The 18,208-nt window shown below is 57.6% G+C and overlaps 1 protein-coding gene and 1 long non-coding RNA gene across 2 annotated transcripts; both read left to right on the plus strand.

Moving 5' to 3' along the window:
- The first annotated feature begins 7,083 nt into the window (after window positions 1-7,083).
- On the plus strand, window positions 7,084-8,990 carry LOC119240586 (uncharacterized). Its single transcript, XR_005124149.2, has 3 exons — window positions 7,084-7,144; window positions 8,513-8,666; window positions 8,916-8,990. It is a non-coding gene; the product is annotated as an uncharacterized LOC119240586 (long non-coding RNA).
- Window positions 8,991-9,550: 560 nt separating this feature from the next.
- MPND (MPN domain containing) lies at window positions 9,551-18,168 on the plus strand. Its single transcript, XM_037505101.2, has 13 exons — window positions 9,551-9,557; window positions 9,665-9,924; window positions 10,632-10,868; window positions 13,149-13,281; window positions 14,117-14,201; window positions 14,400-14,496; window positions 14,685-14,757; window positions 14,836-14,912; window positions 15,403-15,571; window positions 15,659-15,729; window positions 16,198-16,287; window positions 16,951-17,043; window positions 17,806-18,168. Exons 1-13 carry the CDS (start codon window positions 9,551-9,553, stop codon window positions 17,890-17,892), a joined length of 1,479 nt encoding a protein of 492 aa, XP_037360998.1. The 3' UTR covers window positions 17,893-18,168.
- The last annotated feature ends 40 nt before the right edge of the window (window positions 18,169-18,208 follow it).

Consider the following 18,208-nt stretch of genomic DNA (forward strand, 5'->3'; position numbering starts at 1 on the left):
TTACACAATGTGTGCATTTTCATTTTGGTTCTATTCCCCATAGAATCCCCACCCCCCAGGACAAGGGTATCTTTAGGGGACCATTATTCTGTCTAGCACAGAAAATGGTGGACAACGTTGGCTTTTGAACACTGCACCAGCCTTGCATGCCTGCAGTAAACTCTAGTCATTCTGTATAATTCTTATATATCACTGAATTCTATTTCCCAATATTTAGTGAACTTTGGCATCTAGATTCCTAGATGCATCTAGATTCCTCAGGGGATGGTCTGTAGCTTTCTTCATGCTGTCCTTGTCTGGTTTTGGTCTCGGGCTGATGCTAGCTGCATGGAATGAATTGGAGGAGTTCTTCCTCTTCAGTTTTCTGGTAGAGATTATTTGAAAGTGCGGTTCATTCTTTGAAGCTTTGGTAGAATTTTCTATCTGGGTCTGGCGGTTTCTTTTTCTGGTGTTTTTGACTTACAAATTCAATTTCCTTAATAGTTACAGTGTTATTCAGCCTGGACTTTATACTCATCACAAAGAGTCACCTGTGGAATCTGCTCAAAGGCAATACAACTCAGGGCCATTTCTTCTGCTGAACTAATCATTGATAACAGCGCCTGCCATAAAGCGCTGCATGAATGCTTACGGTCAGCCTAGTTAGATTTAGTTTTATTTATCAAGACAACAGGAAGCCATTGAGGGTTTTTTGTTTGTTCATTTTATTTATTTATTTTTTAAAGATTTATTAATTTATGCATACGAGAACTGGGGTGTAGGCCAGAGGTGGGGGTTGTGTGTGTGAGAGGATTCACCAGAGACAGAGTGGGGAGCAGAACAGGCAGACGGAACGTAGTACACTGCTGAGGGGAGCAGCGGGCGAGTCAGGAGAGGTCTGCTGCACCATGTGGGTCACCTCCTTGGCCAGTGATCAAAGTGCTGCAGTGGCTGCTGGTAGCTTCATGGTGCTGTGCTTAACTCCTTGCACCACCAGGGAGGCCCCTGTTTTCACATTTCAAAAGGCAGTTTTATTAGGAGAAAGAGGAAACACCTGTAGGTGGGCAGTCAGCAGCTGTTGCTGCTTTGCCACTGAAGGCTTAAGAGTAGGGAGGGGAGTGGTCTGGCTGCATTATAAAAAAGATCTCCTGGGTCCAGGGTAGAAGATGGGGGTGTGTGGGAGGCCTGAGGCCCAAGAAGGCGACCAGATCCCGTGCCAGCAGGCACAGGGCAGGTTCACTGTCGAGTCAGGCAAACAGGTAAGAGAGTCTGGAACCCTCGGTGGATTTTTACAGGACTTTTAATGTTCTCAGGGCACCAGGTACACAGGCACGCCGGGCTGGGAGGCAGCCAGGCAACCAGCCCCCACTAATCTTTGCTCTCTTTCTCTGGCCTCTGGCGTTTTCACCTCCTGGTCTCACCTCACAGTGGTGCTCCCTATAGTCCTCTCTCAGGGACGCCGCCCTCTTACCCTTGGGCCCTCGTACAGGACACACGCACACGCCGGTGCTCCCTGGGCTCTGGTGTCCGCAGCCACAGGCGCGCTGGCCCCGCACTCACGCCGCTTTGCCAGGCGGCCACGCTGGCAGTGGGAGGATGGGGAAAAGCCTGATTTTTTTTTTTTTTGGATTGATTGATTGATTTATACAAGCACTGGGTACAGTCAGAAGCGCGGGAGGGTGAGAGAATTCACCAGAGCCAGAGCGGGGAGCAGAACAGGCAGAAGGACCGAAGTACACTGCTGAGGGGAGCAGCAGGCGGCAGGAGAGGTCTGCGCGCCATGTGGGACCCTCCTCCGGTGGCGGGGAGCAGTGGGGGATGGAACCGGCGCTGCAGAGGCTGCGGGCAGCTTCGCAACCCAGCGCTCAACCGCTGCGCCACGGGGGAGGCCCGAAAAGCCTGATTTTTAACTTCATTTACCCTACACCACAGATCAGGTGAGAGAGGCGGGAGGCCCGACTCAGGGTTTTGGAAGAGTCCGAGAGAAACTTGGCAAGGGTGTAGAATAAACCGGGGCCGCTTTGGGTCCTGAGTCTAGGGGTCTGGGGCATGCCCAGTTGGTGGATGGACCTGTGGTGGGGGACGCGGGTGCCTCAGGAAGGCCAACAGGTGGTAGCCTCGATAGAATCACTGGTCCCCTGGGTGTGGAAATCCTGGGCCTCAGTTTCCCCACTGGTAGAGCCATAAGTGCTCGGTTTCCACCTTCTCCAAGGAGGGTGACCCCAAGTCTCTGCTTCCTATGGTCTCAGAAGGCGGGTTGTTCCCACCCCCTCCTGTGTGCACAGACCCGAGAAGACAATAACCACACTTGCCCAGCTCCTACTCTATGGCAAGCTCTGTTCTGGTGACCATCCCCCTGGGAATCAGGAGGGAGTCCCTTGAGTCACAGGGCTGGGAGGTGACGCTGCTGCATTTGGATCAGGCCCAAATGCTGGGCCACCCCGGCTGACATCTCTGCCCCCGGTGTCCCGCCCTCTTGGTGTGGATCTGTCCAGTGGGTCCTTGAGATCTGTCCTCGGGAGTAGCGAGGACTCCACACACCGAGTGGGATTTGTTAAAAATGAAAGCACCAGACCTGTACCCCAGTTCTTGTATGTGTAAATAAATTAAAAAAAAAAAAAATGAAAGCACCAGAGAGAGCCCCGCCCTTCGCAGAGAAGTGGCTCCGGGACCAGAGCGCCTGCAAGTCTCCTATAGGGGTTTGGTTCTTTGCCGGAAAGGGGACAGGTCCCAGCACATCCGGGGCCCCTTCCTTGCGTGCTGGGGGTGGTCTCTAGCACATGCGGACTTGGAGGTCACACCCTGCCCAGAGGCAGAGAGTTTAGCGTTAAGATGCACGCTTCCTAGGTCATGGACTCAGCAATCCACCCACTCGGCGAGGGTTAGGGCTCCACAGCGCCTCCTTTCCCACTGCAGACCTCATCCATGAACTGCCAAGGCAGCTTTAGGGCGACACCTGAGGAAAGGTTAAGTCACTTGGGCAGGGCCTTTCTCCAGGCTCCTCCTGTCTTGCTCCCCTCTGAGAGGTCATCTCATGCTGGAAGCAAGCGGGCAAAGGTGTCCTCTTCTGTCAGCTCTTGCTGAAGGGGGACTCAGGCCCTGCCTACAAGGGGGGACTCTGCCCCAGCCTGGCCCAGGACCGGCTGAAATCTCCAGCGACATCACTACATGTAACTGTCCAATGCTGGTCCCGGGCCTGGGCGCGATGGTCCTCACAGCAAGAGGACAAAGCCGATCACCAGCGCCCTCTTGAGGAGCTCCAAGGCAGTGCCGAGTAGGTTCTGTGGGTTCATTATCCTGTTCCCTTATTTAAAGCACCAACAGTTCCCCGCATTCACCCTGTCGGACAAGTTCACAAATTCACCCTTTTCTGGCCAGCGAATAGTCAGTTGCCAGTTGGTGGTGTTCTAAAATTTGGTTCAGCTCTTCAACTTCTGCAGACACGGCATGAACCACGGCATGAGGCCTTGTCCTGGGAACATAGGCTGGACTACATTTTCCAGAATCTCTCTTCCCCAATGAGTTGGAGTGCCTTTATTATTTGAAACCGTGGGGATCCTGGGAGGGAGATCTGGCCTCCCTCTTTTATTAGCCACCCTTGCTCTCTGGGAAAATAACCATGGCTGATAGATGAGTCTTTTTCCTTTTTGGTATAATGTAGACCAGGGGTTCAGTGTTTGCTACAGGGAAGGGGTGGGTGCTGCATTCTTTGCAGTGGTAGCAATAAAACGGTTACCTCTGGCCTGATGGGTTAGATTATTTTGATGTCCTTAACAGTGAATGACAGCTACCGGGCAGGCAGCTGGACAGCTTCCAGTAGCCTGAGGATTCTGGGCCATGTTTGGGAAATTTCAAGCATTTGTTTTCCCCATTTTTTTTTTTTTTTTGTAAAGATTTATATATTTATTTTTTGGGGAAGATTTATTTATGCATATAAGAGCTGGGGTACAGGCCAGAGATGTGGGGGGTGTGTGTGTGAGAGGATTCACCAGAGACAGAGCAGGGAACAGAACAAGCAGACTGACTGAAACACACTGCTGAGGGGAGCAGCAGGTGAGGCAGGAGAGGTCTGCTGTGCCATGTGGGTTGCTCCCTGGCTGGCCGGAGATTGAACTCGTGCTGCAGAGGCTGTTGATTGCTTCATAGTGTGGGTGCTTAACCCCTTGCGCCACCAGGGAGGCCCTATATATTTATTTATGCATAGAAGAACTGGGATATGGGCCAGAGGTGCTGGGAGAGGGACTGGGGAATGGTGAGAGGATTCACCAGGGACAGAGTGGGGAACAGAACACGCAAAATGAATGACTGAAATACACTGCTGAGCGGAGCAGCGGGTGAGACAGGAGAGGTCTGCCATGCCAGATGTGGGTCAGCTCCCTGGCCAGGGATTGAACTCAGGCGTGGTGGTGATAGCGCTGAGACTTAGTCCCTAGGTCATCAGGGAGGCCCCCTGTATTCCCCCTTCTTTCCAGATGGCTGCATGGGCATGTCATACGCAAAAGACATATTTACCACCTCTGTAGACATTGACTTTTTCTAGGACTCTGATTAGAGCTATGAGTTCTGCCTTTTGGGCTGAGGCGCCAGGGGGAAGAGCTCTGGTCTCAACAAAAGCTGACAGGTTCACAGCACACACAGACCCCCATTTCCAGCTCTACATGGCCACTCCCATCAGTGAACTACTCAGAATCTGGGTTATCAAGAGCATTTTTGGGCCTCCCTGGTGGCCTAGGGGTTAAGTCTCAGCATTAGCACCAGTGAAGGCCCACCTTGAGGCCTGAGTTCAATCCCTAGTGAGGGAGCTGACCCACAGGGCACAGCAGACCTCCCCTGTCTCCCCACTGCTCCCCTCAGCAGTGTAGTTCAGTGGGTCTGCCTGTTCTGCTCCCTGCTCTGTCCCTGGTGAATTCTCTCTCACACCCCCGACCCTTGCACCTCTGGCCTGTACCCCAGTTCATCTATGCAAAATAAAAATAAAAAAAGAGCAGTTTCTTGCAAATCCATTCTGCTAAAATAGATTTGTTCTATAATCTTGTTACAGGAATAGAGAAGGGGAGGCTCTCCTAAGGGAAAGATGCAAGGTTTAGGGTTGGACAGATTCTGACAGTCACTTCGGGAATCTCAAGAAGTTGGGCCTCATATTCTCCTACTTGGCTACTCGTCAGCCTGTGGTGCCCTTTGGTCTGAAGGAAGGTGGAGACCTGACAGGGAAGTGTCAATAGTTATAGCAACTCCCAGTCCATTTTCTGGCTTCCTGAAATAGGGTGGCGGCTGCCAGGGCCCCGAGGCAGGTAGCCATCCTTGGGCAACTGGATCTAGCTGTTTAGAATGGTACACCACTGGTCCAATTTCTGGGGCCCCCAAAATTGCGTTAGCACCCCCAGCACCGGAGCCCTGGTGAGCATGGTCTTAAGTTGCTCAAAGGCTGCTGTGCACTTGGAGGGGTCCAGTTAAAGCATCCTTTTGCTCCTGTAGTTGCCTTACACAGAGGCTTTGCAATAAGAACATAGTCAGGAATCCAAATCCAGCAAAACCCAGCCTTCCCTGGAGAGGCACAGCGGGTGGGGATTCGCAAGGAGGGGGGGCAGACACTGGTGTGACAGCTGCGACCCACTGATTAGTTTTCCGACTCCCTAACCCCAAATAATAAACCCCATATCCCAAATAATATACCCTAAGTTGGGGTGTTTGTGCCTTCTTTAAGGAGACCCAAAGCCCCCCCCCCAAAAAAAATCTAACACCTGAACAGTATCTGCTCAGAAGCCTCCTTGGCTGGGTGGCAATGAGAACATCACCCACATATTGGATTATTGCCCCCCAAGTCACATGAACTGTCTCAACTCCTGTCCCAAGGCATTTCCAAATGATACTGTAATGGCAGGTTTTCAGGCCTAGCCAGGAAGTGACCACAGGCTGCAGTGGCAGCGCTGAGCCCCAGCCTCTAGACCACCACAGGTTGGTGTCTCATGAGGCCGCAACAGGGACTTCGCTGACGCTCAGGCAAGCAAGCGAAGAGAGGTAGATTTGCTTAGAGAAAGAAAAGGTTTATTAAGGAGAAAAGGAACAGAAATAAAGTGGGACTCCGAGGCTGGTGAACCAGGCCAGGGAGGAGTGCCTTAGGAATTTGCACCTGCTTTCCCCAAGTATGCGAAAGCTCCACCAGCCTCTCTCTGATTGGTTAGTTCTCGGTGGTCTCACCCACTCTGCCCTCATGTCTCTGTGCCCAGAGTTAAAACTCTGTGACCCAGCCCTTATCTTAGCATACTCTTCATTATCATCTTTGTTCTGGAATGTTCTGTTGCCCTTAGGCCTGGGGTGTTTGGCCCCTTTGGAATTTGTTGCCCTTATCTCTGGAGCCTTCCTTAACTCGCCTGCAGCCTGCACTGTCTCTGAACTTGCCCTAGGACTCACAAACAGGTGGGCGTTAGCCCTGGAATCCCGGGGAAGGACTATGCTGGTACCCTGGCATATTTCACGGTCTTCCCATTCAAAAGCGAACAAGTACTGGCTATTTTGGGTCAGTGGAATGCAGGAATGCAGGGGAAAAGTGTCCTTCAAACGAGTGAAAAAGCAGCCCTTAGGAGTTCAGGACCATCCGATGTCTCCCTCGGCTCTTGCACAAGCCCATACCACCCAGCGGGCTCTCACCGGGAGAATGAGTGCTGCATGGCCAGCTGCTCGCAGCTCCAAGTCCACACTTGCCAGCTGGTCAGACACCGGCTTTCTCTTTTGGCTTCACTAGACAGTGGGTATTGGGGCTGAGAGGGGAATCCCTCTGGGTTTTTCAATTTGATCTCAACGAAGGTCACATTTTTCTCCCTTCCTGGGAACTCTGAGGCTGTTACCTCTGGGTTTACTTGTCTAAAAGTGCCCACTGGAAACCTTGGGGCTGCCTCGTCCATTGCCACTAGGGGCGCTGCTATTCCAACAAGTGGGATTCTGGAAGGTGCGGGGAGGGTGCACCAAAAAGCTGTACTCCAGGTGGGAGAGCAAGACCCTGTGAGCAGTGGGGTAAGGCAGTGACAGAGGACAGAGGGCACCTAGCAGATTTCCCCAGACCTTACAGCTCAGGGGCTGAGTGTGCATTTTTTCTTTTCAGGTTTTCCACCCCCAGAAGAAGACATTTGGTCTTGGAAAGTGGGCCAGGAGACCAAATTTAAACCCAGTAAGTGGCTTCTGTATCTATAAGGAAGTCAGTCAATTTACCCAGGCTCGGGTGCAGTGATGGAGGTGCTCAGCCCAGCACCCTACTTCGCTAGGGTCCCTTCAGAGTTTCTTCCCCTGATTGGCCAGCCTGGGGTCCTCAACTGGGCCATGAGGCGAGGTGGTCAAGGTCCTGCCCCTCGCAGCCCCCTTCCTGCCCCAGGGAGGATGTTCTTCCCCGCAGTACCCCACCTTCTTGCAGCATGCACCGTGGATCCCCCCAGAGGACTCACCTTCCTTTATCGGGGTGGCCCCGAAAGCAGGTCCAGTAGCGAGGTCCTTTGGCCAGGGGCCTTTCTATTGCCTTTTCTCTTGCAAGCTGCCCTTTTTGCTTGACCATAGCTTGTTATTAAAGACTTTGCAAGCCTCATCTAACAACACCCAAGGCAGGTTGTGTGGTCCTGCTTCTAACTCCTGAAGTGTGCGGCGTATATCCAGGCCATGTCGGTGACCGCGCAGCACCAGCAGGGCCTGCCCCATCGCTCGGGTCCACATGAGTGCTCTTCTGGAAGGCTCTGTGAGTCTCGTGAGCACGGCAGGGTTTTCATGCCCCGATGAAGTGGCTTCCCTGGGTTGATTACAGTTGTCTGGTTCAAGCTGGCTCTTTTCCATTCCTTCTGCGCTCTCCCGGGGCAGAGCTGATGTACGTGTGCTGACGGGGGCCTGTGTCTGGGGCTGCCTGAGCTCCCCCTTAATGTGCCGCGTCACCTGGCCCTGGTAGAGCTGCTAAATGCACAGCGTCCCCGGTCTTCAGGATCGCCTGGGCCTCCTTGCGGGGCGCGGCATGTCAGCAGTGCCCTGCGTGTCCCTACACTGGAGTTAAAGCCGCTCTCGTCTAACAAACTCATCCTTGAATTTCCCTGGGCCCTCAGCGACGCTGGCACGTCTTCCTGCGCACGGGGGTGGTCTGAGGGGAGAGGAGCAGGAGGCTGCCAGGGCCGCCGTCCATGAGCAGCCTCACGGAAGGCGCAAGGCTCACCTGGCCTGGGCTTTACCCCCAAGGGGAGGCTGGTGGCCGAGGGAACAGCCTGTGCTCGGGGCCTTCCCTGTTGATCTGGCAAGTGTGAGGAGGGAGGTCAGAGACCACAAATCCTCAGCAAGCTCTGCTCACGCTGGCGTCCAGTGCACATTTCACGTGCCTGCACAGGGGATTTCTCCCCATTTTTGCTCTCCCTGGCAGAGAAGCTTGGGCTCGATTATGGTTTCATATCTGGTGGTTCCCAGGCTGGCCTCCTGGCCTACACCGTGTCCTGGGGCCGGGAGGTTTTACAAACGAGCAGTAGCTTTTCCCTGGCTATTGCATCGAATCGAAGTTTGTCCCAATTCCTAGGAATGCACCTCAGGGGGAGTCTTTTGGAACACTTTCCTGATTTCCTGTGACGATAGATCTTATGGCCCATGGTCGATTTGGGGGAGCAAAGGACTGGAACGAGGTGCAAATGCTGAGAGAGAAGAGGGAAGGGAAACAGCACAGGGGAGGCAAGGTGAGCAGCACCCTGTCCGCAGCGCGCTCCCCACGCCGCCGGCTTCCCGGGCGCCATCGCGTGTGTTGGCTGGAAAGCAGCGAAGGAGGTGCCCGGGGCCACCAGCTGGAGCTGGGCCTACGGTGGGGTCTGGGCTTCCAAGACCTGTCCCACCAGGCGGGGAGTTTTTCCCTCAGCCGCAACAGGCAAAATCCTCAGCGCGGCAGGAGGCTGTCGAGGTGGCAGGAGTAAGATCAGATCCCTCTGCAGGAGCCCAGGGGAGCAAAGTCGGAGCCCAGAGAGGCTCGAGCAAACCCGGGGGGTCCAGAGCGCGCAGGGGGTCGCCTTACCCGGGGCGTCACAACAGAGAACCCACCCGGAGATCGGCGCGAGAAGCTGGGAGGAGAAAGCAGTGAGTCCCCAGAGCCCCTTACCTTAGGGCGGGTCCGGGCGGCGGCCGGCTGCGGGGCGTCCCGGGGTCCAGCCTGGGGTCCCGGAGTCCACCTGCGGCGGAGCCCAGCCCATGGCGCCCCGCGGCTTTGGGGGGGGTGGGCAGGAGGGGGCATCAGGCCTCTGGACAAAGGTCTGAGGATGGGGCCAGAAACCCAGGGGGGCTGCTGGGGCCACCCCGTGCGCCCGCACCCAGCGGGGCCGCACCGTGAACCGCGCGGGCAGGTGCGGGGCGGGGGGGGCCCAGGCCCGCTCGGGCTGCCGCGGCGGCCCCGGCTCCTGCTGCTGGGCCCGGGGGCGGCTGCAGCCGGCGGCCCCCGGCTCGGCCCGCGCGACCCCAGCCCGCACCGGAGGCGCCGCCGACCGGGTCGCCCCACTTCGGGGCGGAGCCGCGTCACGTGCCGGGAAGAAAGCGCCGGCGGCGCGCAGGGCGCAGGGCGCGGGGCGGAGCCGCCATGGCAGGTACCGCGCCCGGGGCGGCGGGCGGGATGGCGGGGCCCGCGGGGCCCGCGGGGGCGCGGGGGGCGCGGGGGGCGCGCGGCCCCGCTGCAGCCTGTTGCCGCCCGCAGCTCCGGAGTCGCTGTCCCCGGCGGGCGGCGCGGGCGAGGAGGCCCCCGAGGAGGAGGAGGACGAGGCGGAGGCCGAGGACCCCGAGCGCCTGGCGGGCGCGGGCAGCGCGCGCGGCGGCGGCGCGGCGGGGGCCGGGCCCGGGTCGGGGCTCTTGGGGGGCGCGGGGGGCGCCCTCACCCGGCGCGCGGTGACGCTGCGGGTGCTGCTCAAAGACGCGCTGCTGGAGCCCGGCGCCGGGGTGCTGTCCATCTACTACCTGGTGAGCCCCCCGCCCCCAATCCCATCCCATCGGGCTGGGGCAGGAGGGGAGGCGCCCCTGCGCCCCGAGGCCTGAGGTGGGGAGGGACGCGGACCCCGAGCAGCCAGACCGAGAACGAGCCTTTGTGGGTGCGAGCGCGACGTTCCCCAGACTCCGCGCTCCACAAAGGAGACACCGAGGTCCAGAGAGCAGCCGGCGGCCTCCTTGGCCGGGTCGCCTCGCCCCGTGTCCCCGAGTTGTTCCCCCATCTGTAAAATGGTATTTTTTTTCCCCTCCCTTGGGGCTGGGGAGTAAGTAAACGAGGCGTCCAGCAGGGTGCCTGCAACGCAGGGCGTGCTTTTAAGTGCTGGTGTTACTGCTGTTGCTGTTGCTGGATTTGTGGGTGGGAACAGTGTGTGACCCGAGCAAGGGCTGTGTGCCAGCCTGTCTGTGGGAGTTAAGGACATGGCTGTGATCAAGACGGACCCCGTCCTTCGGGGACTCGCCGTCCAGTGAGGGGAGGTGGCCACGATAACTGGACCATTTAGACACAGTCTGGTCAGGAATGTGACAGTGGACATACAGGCACCGGGAGGCTGCCTGGAAGAAGTGCCATGGTGGGAAGTGGGTGCCAAGCCCCAGAGTAGTGCGTAATCAGGGAAAACTTCCTGGAGGAGGGGTCTTGGTGGGTGCCAGCTCCTGGTCCAGCCTGCCTACTCTTGATATAGGGGAAGAAGTTCATGGGGGATCTGCAGCCAGATGGGAGGATCGTGTGGCAGGAAACAGGGCAAGTATTCAACTCACCCAGCGCCTGGGCCACCCACTGCAAGAAACTGGTGAACCCGGCCAAGAAATCAGGCTGTGGCTGGGCCTCCGTCAAGTATAAGGGCCAGAAGCTGGACAAGTACAAGGCTGCCTGGCTCCGGCGACACCAGCTCCATGTGCCTGCAGCTGTCGCTGATGAGGTGCGTCCTTCAGCCTCCCAAGGCAAGCCCTCCCTGACTCACTGTTGGATAAAAAGTGCCCAGTTGGACACAGCTCCTCCACGGATGGGCCAGAGAGAGGGTGTTGGAGCTGGGGCTTTGAGGGATGAGCAGGAGTTTGTCAGAACAAGATGAAGGAGAAAACTTCCCAGAGGTTGGACACGTGGGTGTGAAGCAACATGTGCAATTAGGGATCCATGACCAGTGGGTGCGCTGGAGGTTCAGATGTCTTGGGGGACGTGAGGGGACTGGACACATTAGCAAGGACCAGATCTAGGAGGGTCTTGAATGCCATCATAATCTTTGGAGAGTCACCCACTGGGTGAACTTGGCCAAGGACCCTCCTTAGTCTTGTACATAAATAAAAAGATGACAGTATTACCCGTGTGCGTTAGACACAGGTGATTGCAAGTCTGAAATCTGTAGGCCAGTGATCATCTGGAGCCTTGGGCAGGAGTTGACACTTCGGTCTTGAGGCAGCCTGTTTTGTTTTCGGTTTTTAAGAAGCCTGTTTTCGTTCTTCAGGCCCTTCAACTTGATTGCATGAGGTCTAGGGTAATCTTTTTTTTTAAAGATTTTATTTATTGTTGCGTAGAAGAACTGGGGTGTAGGCCTGAAGTGCAAGAGGTGAGGGGATTCACCAGAGACAGTGGGAAGCAGAACAGGCAAATCTACTGAAATACACTGTTGAGGGGATCAGCGGGCAAGACAGGAGAGGTCTAGCTGCACCATGTAGGTTAGCTCCCTGGCTGGGGATCAAACTCAGGCCACCACAGTGGGCCATGGTAGTGGTAGCGCTGAGACTTAACCCCTAGGCTACCAGGGAGGCTCCTATCAAGGGTAATTTTTGACAGCCAGTTTATTGTGGATGTGAACCGCAATACCAAATAGCCCCTACACTAGTGCTGGATTAAGTTCTAGAGCCTAGCCAAGCTGACATGTAAGACTAACCCTCATGCCATGTTGGGCTTTTCATTCAGCAAATTTTTATTAAGTGCCAATTCTGCGCCAGGCCCTGTGTTTGGTGCTGGAGATAAAGCAGAGAACACTGAGAAAAATCTCCATCATGGGGAGAGAGACAAAGAAAATAAGTCCATGTTATAGTGTGTTAGAGGAGAAGAATAGGGGTGGGAGTGGGAGTTGGGTCACTGAGGTGACATTTGAAAAGAGAACTGAAGGAGGGGAGGGAGAGAGCTCTGAGGGCATCTAGGAAACAGTCTGTGCAAAGGCCCTGGGGCAGGTGGCTGTGGCGTGATGGAGGAACAGTGAGGAAACACGTGGCTGAAGCAAAGTGAGGGAGGGGGAGAAAATGGAAGTGAGGGCAAGGAGGGGGGTAGAAGAGGTGGTGCTGGGCCTTGTGGCTGTAAGGGAGGTCTTGGGTTTGCCAAAGAAGGTGGGAGCCCTTCTTCCCCGCCCTTTACTTTGTGGGGACCAGGGAACTGTGCTGGTCTTGGGGAGCAATGATGAAGTAGATCAGGCTAGCCTCTGAGGGGGTAAGAAATGGGCATGTTCTGGGTAGTTCTGAAGGTGGATCTGACAGCATGGATCAGATGTTGGGGTTAGGAGGTTTTGTTCTGAGTGAGTGGATGGGTGCTGCTGCCCTCCTCTGAGACGCGGGGAGGAGCAAGTTTGGGTGGATGGACAATGGCAGAGGCCGCCCAGGGGTGTCAAAGTAGGGAGGGGAGAGGCCTAAGGACCCAGGCCTGAGCAAGGCGGGTGGAGAGGGACAAGCTGAGGGGGCCTCCAGGGAGGAAGGGGGAAGCTGAGAATGCCTGGAGCCTGGAGGAGTCCCCAAGAAGGGGCATGAGGGCAGAGACATTTGTGCCCACAGGATATGCACAAAAAGTCACCTCGGCAAGAAGAGTTCACCAGCGAGCAAGAGGGAGTTTATTGAGACTTTAATAAAATAATCCTTGCAAGGCCTCTCCTTGCTCAATGAATGGAGCAGCAGGGGGTGGCTGAAGGCGTTGCGCGCATTCTCTCATTCTCTCAGGCATGTCCTTACTAAGGAGAGCTGAGGCGCTGGCGGGAAAGCAGCTCTGAGAGGCAGGGGAAGGATCAAACTTTGGAGCCATAGGCGTGAGCTCAGGCCTGAGCTGCCCCAGCCTTAGCCCACACTGGCGCACTGCCGCCCTCTAGTGGGCACCCGGGGCAGCAGCAGCGGGAACGGAAGGCTTAGGTCTGCTCTCGGCCTGGATGAAATTTGCAGGGGAGAATGGGGGCACCAGCTGAGGGTCCCACCGCTGACCCCCACCCCTCTAGAGCCCGGCCAGTGAAGGGGAAGAGGAGGAGCTGCTGATGGAGGAGGAGGAGGAGGAGGTCCTGGCAGGCGTCTCGTCGGAGGACAAGAGCCGGAGAGCACTGTCCAAGGGGCCCCCAGAGTCCGCCCACTCTGGTAAGGGGTGATGGGGGGAGGGAGGACAGGGAGCCGTCAGAATGTGGGTGTGGGGGGAGGCTGGGGTTAGGTCTGACCTTTTTTCCCCTCTGCTGACGTCCCAGCCCCACTGACAATTTCACTCCCCCTGCGGGACTCCGTCCGCTCCAGCACCGGGCCTCGTGGTCCCACAGCCCACTTTGTGTTGCCGGATTTCTTAGTCCCGCTGCCTGACTTCCTTGCTCCCCCGTGCGATTTCTTTGCCTGTTGCCCGGTTTCTTAGCTCTGATTGCGGAGTCTTTGGCCACCTGCCTGGTTTTCTGAGCTCCTCACCTGCCTCCCCGAGCCCTTCCCGATGAGTATCCTCTGCCAGCTCGTTACCAGCCGCCCGAGTGCCAGACCCACCTCCTGATTTTCTTTTTTTTTTTTAATTTTTTTTTTAAAGAGGCCCATATTGTATTTATTCATTTGTTTGTTTGTTTGTTTATTTATACAAGCACTGGGTACAGTCAGAAGCGTGGGAGGGTGAGAGAATTCACCAGAGCCAGAGCGGGGAGCAGAGCAGGCAGAAGGACCGAAGCACACTGCTGAGGGGAGCAGCGGGCGGCAGGAGAGGTCTGCGCGCCATGTGGGACCCTCCTCCGGTGGCCGGGGAGCAGCCGGGGATCGAACCTGCGCCGCAGAGGCAGCGGGCAGCTTCGCAACCCAGCGCTCAACCGCTGCGCCACGGGGGAGGCCCCCTCCTGATTTTCAAGGCTGCCTCTGGGGCTTTTGCCCTCCTGGGCTGCCCCTTCCTCACTTTGCAGTTCTGGGTTGGGGAGGGACTGATGCTGCCTCTTACCCTCGCCTCCTCCAGAGGCCATGCTTCCTGGGAAGCGGCTGGAAAACAAGATCCGGGTTCCTGTCCGCTACTGCATGTTGGGGAGTCGAGACTCCACCAGGTGAGATGTGGCTAAGCCTGCCACCAGCCCCCCCACCCCTTACATGGAGCTCTTGCCAATGTGGGGGAAGCAAGAGCAAGGGTAGGGTGGGAACAAGGCCTCAGATCCCCAGAGCTGGCTTTAGGGGCTGGGAGCCAGCTTAGGGGTGAGGGAAAGGCCTGGGGGTCCTGAGACTGTGGGACCCTCTGGCTCCTATAGGAACCCCCACACTCTGGTGGAAGTAACATCCTTCGCTGCCATCAACAAGTTCCAGCCATTCAACGTGGCCATGTCCAGCAATGTGCTGTTTCTGCTGGTGTGTGCTCAGGGCCTGGGCAGGGGACTGGGGTGCCCCAGAGGGAGGGGGGGCCCTGAAATATTAACTCCCTGAGGGTGGGGGCCCCTGCTAAACGGCAGGCACTCAGTGTTTACATGAAGGAGGGGCTGGCGTCTGCACGTGGCACTGCAGCCTGAGCCGGTCTTCCCATGTCCCTCCCCTACCAGGACTTCCACAGCCACCTGACCCGGAGTGAGGTCGTGGGGTACCTTGGGGGCCGCTGGGACATCAACAGCCAGAGTGGGTATTTGGAGCTGGGTGGTGAGGGGGGCGTTTGGGGCTGCTGTCGATACCCGTGCATTCCCCTCCCTTGCCCAGTGCTCACAGTGCTGAGGGCCTTCCCGTGCCGGAGCCGGCTGGGGGACTGCGACACAGCCGCCACCATCGAAGAGGAGGTGAGGGGCTGCCAGGGACAGGGCTTTCTGGGGAGGGCTGGGGTGAACACAGCTGTCAGGGCTGCCGAGTTCCCACAGCTAGTGGTTTCCACACTCGTGAGTGTGCAGGTGCGTGTGCACACCGCCCCTGCACCTTTGACCCCACGGCTAGGGTTCACTCCCACACTTCCTCTGTGCAGCACGTGGCCAGCCCCTTCCTCTCTGGGCCGCCGCTTGCACGTGCACCTGGCGCCTAGCACAAAGCCTGGGAAGCACTAGCTGCTCGTCTTAATCGTTTTCATAATGGCACATAATGCGTGGCACCGGGCTAGAAGCCAGGTCTGTCTGGTTACTGCTGTGTGCCCATGCCTGGTAACAGCTGGCACTCATTAATGTTGGGGTGTGTGGGGGCTGGGTGTGCCAGGCAGGCTTGGGACAAGTAGTAGTGTGGGTGCACCTGGGCTGGTAGGGCCCCCTGCCCTGCCCACCCCAGCCTCGAGTCTGCCCCCAGATCTACCAGAGCCTGCTCCTGCGAGGCCTGTCCCTGGTCGGCTGGTACCACAGCCACCCGCACAGCCCGGCACTGCCGTCGCTGCAGGACATCGACACCCAGATGGACTACCAGCTGCGGCTGCAGGGCTCCAGCAACGGCTTCCAGCCCTGCCTAGCCCTGCTCTGCTGTAAGTCCCGGGCTAGGGGCCAGGGGCGGCCTCGGAGGCCCACGAGCCCCCCCAGGCCCAGCCCCCTTTCTCACTGTCCTCCTGCAGCCCCTTACTACTCTGGCAACCCGGGCCCAGAGTCCAAGATCTCGCCCTTCTGGGTGATGCCGCCCCCTGAGGTAGGTGGGCTGCCGAGGGAGGCTGAGCCAGAGATGGGGTGGGGCCAGGAGGTCTTGACGAGTCTGGTTCCAGACTGAGGCCTCAGTCTACCAGGCGCGCAGTGGAAACGTGACTGTCCCTGTGAGCCGCTTCACGGAGGGCCTGGGGGTGAGGGCTGTTGAGATGGCGGGGCTCTACCTACAGCATGGCGCCTGCTACCGAGACGGCCTCCTCCTGAACCTTCCTGATGTCTTCCCGAGTTTGTCTCAGGGGCAGACATCAGCTCTGGAGAGAAACTGAGGGTCGTGGCTCTGTCACGCCCCTGTGTGGGAGGGGAACCACCCTGCCTCCCTAGTGGCACCACTGGGTGCCACTAAGGTCCCAAGTGGCTCGGCACCTTTGACCCGCGTGTCGAGCAAGGCCCGCCGGACCGCCCTGGGGTGGAGGGCCGGGGCTGGCTGGTGGTGACGGGCTCATGTCCCCACCAGCAAAGACCCAGTGACTACGGCATCCCCATGGACGTGGAGATGGCCTACATCCAGGACAGCTTCCTGACTAACGACATCCTTCACGAGATGGTGAGCTCACTCCCGGGTGGGCTGGGGGTCTCGGGGGCGGAGTGGGTGAGATCTGAAGGTTCCTAGCCCACGCGGTACCTGGCACGGGACTCCAGAAGCCACGGCTGAATGTGCCACATCAGGGCCTGGGTCAGAGTCCTCTTCCGCTACTGCAGACTACCCATGGCTCTCAGGATCACATCCTAGATACTTGCTCGGGTCCCTCCTGCCTCTCCCCTCCCTTGCCCAGCTGCTCCCCCCACCTGGCCTCCCTGCTGTTCTGGACATGCCAGGCGTGTTCCCGCCTCTGCAGCTGCCACTGATTCTCCAAGTGGAGACACATGAGGGAACTTCAGGTGTTACCTGGGATGAACATTAATACCCAGGGTTCTACAGGTATTTAACAAAGGAGCTAGTTTGTCATGCCTCTGACCTGACCGGTGTGACTGTGCAAGATGACGCTAGACCAGGATGCGGTGTCAGGCCCAGTGGATAAAGAACCACGTTTATCATGCCCCTTCCCTCAGGGGCGACCCTCCCCGGTGGGCTGTCGGGCACTGGGTACCCTCTCTGTGCTGTTAGACTGGGAGCTCCCCAAGGGGCTCCGTGCCAGCCCTGGCAGTGAATTCCCTGTGGTTGGTGCAGGATGGGTAGGAGCGAGGTGTCGCCCACCCCTTCCCCTAGATGCTGCTGGTGGAGTTCTACAAGGGTGCCCCTGACCTCGTGCGATTCCAGGAGCCCTGGAGCCAGGAGCACAGCTACCTCGACAAACTGAAGGTGAGACTCCCCCTCCTTCAGGGAAGCACTTCTTGGGGAGCCCCCAGGGATACAGCCATCGGTAGCCTGAGACGGTGACTTCCTAACTTGTTCTGGACAAGAGTATTCAGTCAGAAGTTAACTGCCAAGAAAAAGGCTTGTTTTGCCACGCAGGGGTGGTGATGGTGGTCAAGATCACCATCAAAACACAGAGGAATGTAAAAGCCTTCAAACCCGAGTCCCGCACCAGGGGTGTCCCCACGCTACCCCTGGAGGGTGCTGCAGGGGCCCTGATCTGATTCAGAGCCTGAAGAGCAGGCAGAGTGTGAATGTGTTTCTCTAGTGTGCCTGCCCGGGACATTCAAATTAGCTGGGTAGTGAAACCAGACTGGGTGGCTTGTGTCTGTTTCCTGTTTCAAAGTCACTCTCTGCTCGGCTTAGCCGAGAAATGCAGCTTCAGTGTTTGCTTGTTTTGTTTAAACTTAAAAAACAAAACCAAAGACTGACCGTGGTTAAAGCTGCCACGCAGCACTGGGCTGTGGGGGGGGGGGGGTGGCTGTCACAGCCCTGGAGTCCAGGGCGGGGCCGTCCCAGCAGCTGGTGGAGGGGGATTTGGGAACGCCTCTGTGCGACACGGCGCTCTAGTTAGAAAGCGTCACCACCGGACAGCGCCATGCTCCTGGCTGAGCAGAGCCCGCCCGCCAGGCTGCGGCACCGGCCGGCAGAACACAAACCAGGAGGGCTGCTAGGCACAGCCCTGAGGCCAGGCTCTGCTTGTTTCAGATCTCCCTGGCCAGCAGGACACCCAAGGACCAGGGTCTGTGCCATGTGCTGGAGCAAGTTTACAGCATCCTCAAGCAGGGGAACTGAGGGCCCGGCCGATAAGGGGGGCTGTCAGACTCAGCACCTGATGCTCCCCGCCCTCACCCTCCGCTCCAGGCCTGGTGAGGACAGGCCCAGGACTGCTGGTGGCTGTGAGGCATCCTCTCCCTGTGACTCAGCTGTGTGACGGTAGGGCCCAGACAATAAAGAAGAGACGCGAACAGCCCTCGGTTTGTCTGTCTGGGCAGGGAGCACAGTGCAGCCCCGCCTGCAGGAGGGAGGGACTCGCTACGGGCGTGAGCGAGAATGAGAGCAGTGCTGTGGGACGGGTCTCTGGGGGGGGGTGGGGGGGGACCAGGCTGCC

This window comes from Talpa occidentalis, unplaced genomic scaffold (genome assembly GCF_014898055.3).
Source record: "Talpa occidentalis isolate TD23 unplaced genomic scaffold, MPIMG_talOcc4v2.1 talOcc4.12, whole genome shotgun sequence".
NCBI lineage: Eukaryota > Metazoa > Chordata > Mammalia > Eulipotyphla > Talpidae > Talpa > Talpa occidentalis.

Coding starts and splice junctions, on each gene's coding strand:
- MPND (XM_037505101.2), top strand. Junction 9,925..10,631: donor TGCTGTCCATCTACTACCTG/GTGAGCCCCCCG, acceptor CTCTTGATATAG/GGGAAGAAGTTCATGGGGGA. Junction 13,282..14,116: donor CCCAGAGTCCGCCCACTCTG/GTAAGGGGTGAT, acceptor CGCCTCCTCCAG/AGGCCATGCTTCCTGGGAAG.